This window comes from Dasypus novemcinctus, chromosome 19, assembly GCF_030445035.2.
Source record: "Dasypus novemcinctus isolate mDasNov1 chromosome 19, mDasNov1.1.hap2, whole genome shotgun sequence".
In the NCBI taxonomy this organism is placed as follows: Eukaryota; Metazoa; Chordata; class Mammalia; order Cingulata; family Dasypodidae; genus Dasypus; species Dasypus novemcinctus.
The window spans coordinates 27,414,823-27,421,841 of NC_080691.1; the positions used below are offsets into that span (position 1 = coordinate 27,414,823).

The window sequence follows — 7,019 nt, forward strand, 5'->3', positions numbered from 1 at the left end:
AGTCAGGAAGATGTCTTGGACAGTCCATTCAAGGAAGATGAGTCCAACTTGAACTTGGCGTACTGACGGAAACACTGGCTGCACACGCTGAGACCGTATTTCCGGCGCAGACCGTGTGGGTTTGAGCAGACGCCGCCAGAGCGGGAACCCTGGCCGAATTTTCGCAGATGGCTCCAGTGGAGCTGTTGGTGACCCATCTTACTCTCAGGACGCAACGAGGGTAAAGGAAAGAGATATTTTTTTAAACTGGAATGATGTACCCCAAATTGGTACCCATATTTATAATCAAGTAGTGGAATAAAAGCGACTTTCACTTATTTTTTCTAATTTTGTACAATAAATTCGGATTATTTAATAAGAAATACAAACTACAGACTTTTTCATTCCCTAGGAGGTAGTTATCAGTGTCAAAAGCTGCCCTAGCTCAAATCAGATGACTACATTGTGCCCACTGTCTTAGAGAAAGCAGTTGATGGCTGAGGTGAAAACTAGTTTTGGTGGGAGGTGGTGCCACTTGTCAGCAAAATAGAAATAATTACAGATTTAAAAAAAAAATCATTTCCCAGGAATTGCGTGAGGACCAAGTGTGTGTGTGTGTGTGTGGGGGGGGACCGCGAGGATCAAAAGTACGTGTGACTATATTTGTCCGCCGAGAACACCTCACGCAGCGCTGCAGCGCTCTCACGCCGCAGTCACCAAAACAAGTGAGCATGCGCGGAAACACAGCGCGGAGAGGGTAGTCGAGCACGTTGCAAGAGAAAAAGCAAAGCCTTCCATTTCTGAATTTAGAAAGAGGAGCAAAAATACACGCAACAAAGCTTAAAAGCAAAACAAAACTGAGGTAGCTCAATGACATTTCCTGAAGCAACGGCCTCGCCAGCTTAGCCGAGACCTCGGCAGCAGCGGGCAGCAGGACCCCGGGCTGCAAAGGAGAGAAGGGACTGCGTTTATCCGCGCTAGCGGCCTCGACCAATCAGGGGCTAGAGTGCCGCCCCGCCCTCGCCGGTGATTGGTGAACCGGAGCGGCGAGTGGGCGCTTGCGCACACGTTGGCGCAGCGTCTTCGCGGCTTCGGGCCAGTGTGCTGGGGGCCGCGCGTGGGTGCTGTCGTGCTGCGCGTTACCGTCTCGCGCTCTAGCTGCTGTCGGTCCCGCAATGCCGGTGGACGTTGGCAAGTGGTCTGGGCCCTTGAGCCTGCAGGAAGTGGACGAGCGGCCGCAGCACCCGCTGCAGGTCAGCTACTCCGGGGCGAGGATCGACGAGCTGGGCCAAGTGCTGACGCCCACCCAGGTACCCGCGAGCGGCGGGGGGATTCTTGCCTGCGTGCGCCGGTGCCACCGGGGAAGGGGGTCGCGGGGCCCGCACTGGGGATCCGCCTCTGGCGGGGGGTTGGGCCTGCAGGAGAAATCGAACTGCTTTCCCGGGACTGACAAGCACCAGGAGGGCCCTAGGCCCGGAAACAGTCGGGACCACGGGGGCAGGGTCGGGTAGGAGGAGGCGCCCGGGACACAATAGGCCGGGGGGGCGGGGGGGAGCGGGGAGGGGCCCTGGGGCTTCAGGATTTTAGGCCTCCGTTTTGGGAACCCAGGCCCCACCCGACAGCATGTGACACATTCTGCAACCCAGTGGGCCTCGCCCCCGATTTCTCCTTTGAGCGGCCGAGCGCAGGAGGCCCGGGAGGCGCTGAGTAATTGCGTTCTGCAGGTGGAAGGCCGCCAGCAACGGCCTTGTTTCAACGTTTCGCCTCTGACGCCGGTGACCGAAGCAAGGCCCGGTCCTTGCCGCTTAATGTGGAGAAATTAGGTTTCTCAACGACCTTACTTAGTGGTTATGACGCTCCAGGCAACGGTGTCAATAAACTGCTCTGATCCCGGGAAGAGTTCAAGTGTTTGGATATTTAAATACATTAACGTGCTCATGCAATGGAGGCAGACGTTTATGTGTATAAAACCCGAGCTCCTGGCTCCTCATAGAGTGAATACAAGTTAACTTTTATTAATAATTTATTCTGTTTTACCTTTGAGGAATCTGAGGTCCCAGATCAGTGTGTTTCCTCAGCGCCTCACAGTTTTTAACTTCACACCGGTTCCTTATTACAGGTTAAGGACCGACCCACCAGCATTGAATGGGATGGCCTTGATCCTGATAAACTCTACACCTTGGTCCTCACAGACCCAGATGCTCCCAGAAGGACTGATCCCAAATACAGGCAGGTTGGGGAAAGGTGGGGAAAAGGAGGTCATCCAAATATAACCTGGTGTTTCTGGGACTGTGTGAGTCCCTGGCTGGATAGGCCGCTAGGAGAAGTTGAACATTGAGCTGTTCACGGCCATGTTTATTGTGTCCCTTCTGCTCTTTCATTCCTTGGACTGCACTTGAGAGCCAAATCCACCCACAGCCTAGTTTTGTAGTGCCAATGAGCTTAGAATGGCCTTTTCATTTTTAAATGTTTGGGGGAAAGTCAAAAGTGGAAAAATACTTGTGACCCATGAAAGTTATATGAAATTGCCACTTTGGTGTCTGCAAATAAAGTATTACTGGAATACAGCCATGCCCATTTGTTTGTGTCTTGTCTGGCTGCTTTCACACTGCTATGGCAGAGGTGAGTAGTTGGAACAGACAGGATGGCCCTCAAAGCCTAAAATATTTCCTCTCTGACCTCATCAGAAAAAGTTGGCTGATCCATGCCCTAGAGAATCTTGGAGCGAGGAGCTGGGTCTTCTCTTCTGCATATAGATGAGGTTTGTGCTGGCCAAGAAAGCAGGAATTATCTGACTTGTTCTGAGCCGTGTCCTGGCACAGCATGCGCCTGATCCGTTACCTGGTGCAGGTGAATATGCACTAATATGCCGTGGTGCTGACGACCCTGTATTCTTCCTCTTAGGGAATGGCACCACTTCCTGGTGGTCAACATGAAGGGCAACAACGTCAGCAGTGGCACAGTCCTCTCCGATTATGTGGGCTCTGGGCCTCCCAAGGGTACAGGTCAGTAAAGGCTTTTTGGGGGAGAGGGGGCACTACACAAGGAGCAGGGGTAAAGATAAGGATTGGATCAAGTGCTGCACATTTTAGTCTAGTTTTTAAAGTTTTATTCATTTATTTATGCGAGCCCTTGCCCCATGTGAGACTTAGGACAGTTCAGTACTCCTCGTGAATGGTTGGCTCCCAGAACACTTTAGATGTGCAGTAGCGTCAGGTGGTTAGAACCTTGGGTTCTGGTGTCGGATGTTCCCACTGCATGGAGCTGCGTCTCAGCACTTAGCCTTTAGTAAGCAGGAAGCCGAAGAGAAGATCCAAGGCAGCAGTAGCGTAGAGCGAATGGGCCAGGCGGTGTGTGCATGAACTGAACACAGTTAAACCATCTCAGTTCTGCATTCAGCTTTTGTCCCAGGTGATCTTTGGGTTTTTCATTCCTGTGAAAGGTCTCAGAAATGATCATAGTTTCCAGTGAGTTATGAAAAATTGGTTACATTGTCTCTCTGTGATTCCTTTAAAAAATCTAACTTGAAAGATTTGGAAGACTTTGAGAACTAAATTGAAAGATATAGGTACATACACACATTATATTGGACTGGACTGGACTGTTTCATATTACATATATTATCTGTATTAAATTTAGAGAGAATACCATATTGAAATTCTCCAAGTTGGGTAAGTGGAGTCACCACCTGTGGCACATCACAGCATTTCTCTACTTTGGGGGTTCTTGACTTTTTTTGTTCCACAGATGCCTTTGCCAGTCAGGTGAAATGAATACTACTGTAATTTATTTATTGCATACATTCATAAGTGAAGGAAATGCTAGATTTCAGTTAGAGGTCAGGGAAAATAAAGAGATTTTTTTCAATTCAAGCTGAAATCGTTCCACGGACCCCTGGTTAAGAACACCTGCTCTATTTGTCGGAACGGAGAAATGGTGGCAGGTGGAGCCTGGCAGAATCCTAGCCTTTGTCTTCCTTGCCTAGCCATGAGTTAGTCTGAAGTGGTATAAGAAGATCCCTGACAAGAACAATTGGTCCTGGGCTCCTGTTCTGTCTGTAGGCCCACAGGCTGCAGAGGCTTCAAGTCCTCTCATGCAGTCATGCTAGAAAGGGAAAAGGACATATTTCCCAGGGACCTTTTGAGTTCTCTGGGGCATTTATAAAAGTAGGCAGTCTAATTATTGGAAGTATACACATGAGAATACAGTAATTCAGTTACATGCTATGCTCTCATTTATACACTCACAAAGCTTCAGTAACTCACATTTAAAAAATTTTTGTGTTCTTTTAGTAAGATATCATTTACATAAAATAAAATGCAAATCATAAGGGTTCAGTCGATGAATTTTGACCAGTGCATACACACATGTAAGCATCATCAAAAACAATATACAGGACATTTTTACCACACCGAAGGTTCTTGAGTGACTTAGTTAAATTCCCCCAGAAGTAACCACTTTCTGACTCCTGTCTATATATTCCTTTGCTGTTCTTGTATTCATATAAATGGTTTGCAGTACATATTTTCTTCTATGTGATGTGTCCATTATTATTAGTGCATTATTATTAGTGTCAGTAGTTCATTCTTTTTTATTGCTGAGTGTTCCATTGACTGTACCATAGTTTGTTTAGCCATTCTTCAGTTGACTGTTTCCAGTATTTGGATGTTGTGAATAAAGCTATATACAATCTTGTCATTTTGTGGGCATGTGTATTAATTTCTCTTGTGTAAATATCTAGAGTAGAACTATGAGTCATAGGTATATGGTTAATTTTGTAAGAGATGACCTGAGTTTTCATTCTTTAATCAGTAAGTACATGAAAGTTTCAGTGGATCCATATTTGTGCCAACATTCGGTGTTGTCAGTCTTTGGTTTTAGACATCCCAGTGTGTGCAAACTGGTATCATTTTGTGGTTTTATCCTGCATTATCCTGGCAACTTAAAGATGTCTAGCATCTTTTCATTTACTTAAGGTGAGTTTGAGTCATTTCAAAACAGATGTCCAGTCTTCTAAGGCAGTAAGTTTGGAGGTAGAAAGGTAGCACTCTCCTTTAGCCTGTGCAGGCTTGACTGTGGTTCAGGGGGCACTCTGTCAGTGATTTGCTGGGTCCTTCATGAATTTTTCATATTTTTTAAGCCCTTGCCATATGCTAGGCTAGAGTAGATTCTGGAGCGATAATGGTGGACAAGACAAACACTGCAGCTGTATAGAGTTCACTTTCTAGTGGGGAGGTGAAATTTAAAAAGCATAAATTTCAGATGGTGTTACTGTGATAGAACTACAGTGGGCGTTATGATAGGAGTGAGGGAAATGACTGTCAACAAGGTCCTCCTTGGTGGGTGGAGGCTGGAGTTGGGTGAATGAGGAGAGAGTGGTAGGTGGGAGGCCCAGGGTGCGGGAGGCCCAGGGTGCGCAAGGCCCAGATCTGGCAGGTGTCCAGAGGCCGACCTAAAGAGCTTGGACTTTAGGGGAACCACTGAATGACTGAAAGCAGGTGAGTGGCTTGACTCATTCGGCCTCTCAGGGTCTTGAGCGTCTGCCTTCTAAATAGGGCAGTCTGAGGGCGGTTGAAACGTTCTGTGAAAATGGAATCTGTCTCCATCCCAGGTGCCTAGCTCTGAACATCTCCCCTATCTTCCTCAGGCCTCCACCGCTACGTCTGGCTGGTTTATGAGCAGGACAGACAACTGAAGTGTGACGAGCCCATTCTCAGCAACCGATCTGGAGACCACCGTGGCAATTTCAAGGTGGCGTCTTTCCGCAAAAAGTATCAGCTTGGGCCCCCAGTGGCAGGCACATGTTACCAGGCTGAATGGGATGACTATGTGCCCAAACTCTATGAGCAGCTCTCCGGGAAGTAGAGAGAATCCAGGAAATGCAAACTGCTCCAGAGGCCACGAGCAGTAGAGTCCAATTAGTGCTGCATGTTGATTTCCATTCCTGTTCCCGTTCTTTCAAGTGAGACTTGAGCAGTCAGCTAGTGGTTTAGAGTGACTTTTCCTGTTACCTGTTCTTTAGAATTAGAGGGGCACACACCCCAGTTTAGGTTTTGATCAAATATAAAAATCCATTTTGGGGGATATTTTGGTACTGTGATGGGGTCATCAAATTTTTAACATAAAATAACAACCCAGAATTTAAAGAAGAAAAAAATCCAGGTAAAGAGACCAGGTATTTGGTAATAGGGCAGAGCATCAAAGACTGTCAGGGAGCTAAGATTAGTTGCCTCTGCCTTTGTGAGCCCCTTCCACAATTGTGCATGGCGGCTTCTTCTGAGAAAGGCGTTTATGGGGCCATCTCACCAAGAGGGCCAGACGCTGGCATCTCTGCCAGACCCCATCATGGTCCATTTGGGACAGTCAGCCCGTGTCCATGTCCTGCTCTGGCTCCTTTCTGGGAGCACTGCGGGAGAGTCATTTTCCTGGTGTTGAGGTGTGACCCTCTCCACAAGCAGCAGTGCTGGGTGGGGAGGCAGGCAGGACCCCTTGGATCTGAGCTGACCACATCAGTGGTGTAAGACAAGCTGGTCTGGAGTTGCTGAATGTTGTGTTAAAGTTGCTGTTTGCTTATAGTTGAATAAAAAGAAAAAGAGTAAATGGGCCTCCAGCTATTTTTTCCTTTTGTGGTCTGGGGTTTTATGAATGTGGGAAGTCAAGAGACAACTGGCAGTAACACCTGGGACTTGAGCCAGGGCCTACACAGAGCACCTTTGTGCCCTCAAGGCACAGCAGGAACAACCACTCAAACCTGAGGCTTTTAAAAGGTCATACAAACTTTAGGACCCACGTCTTGCCCACAGAGGACTTTTGCCTTGTACGTGACCCTTCACCTTGGAAATGATGTTTAAAGAAGCTGGTTGAAAATCTTTGCCCTTGTGTGGTTCTGTGCAGGCACCATGACAATGATTAATAAATAACTCCTACTTCATTTGTTATCCATAGAAAATCAGCACTAACAACAAAACAACAACAAGGACAAAAACAGGGTGGAGGGGGAGTACATTTAAAAAATAATACAGGCACATGGGTGGACAACA

The 7,019-nt window shown here is 47.4% G+C and overlaps 1 protein-coding gene across 1 annotated transcript; it reads left to right on the forward strand.

The window, feature by feature from the left end:
• The first annotated feature begins 751 nt into the window (after positions 1 to 751).
• PEBP1 (phosphatidylethanolamine binding protein 1) lies at positions 752 to 6,579 on the forward strand. Its single transcript, XM_058281434.2, has 4 exons — positions 752 to 1,289; positions 2,099 to 2,208; positions 2,884 to 2,984; positions 5,627 to 6,579. Exons 1-4 carry the CDS (start codon positions 1,155 to 1,157, stop codon positions 5,842 to 5,844), a joined length of 564 nt encoding a protein of 187 aa, XP_058137417.1. The 5' UTR covers positions 752 to 1,154; the 3' UTR covers positions 5,845 to 6,579.
• Positions 6,580 to 7,019: the final 440 nt, after the last annotated feature.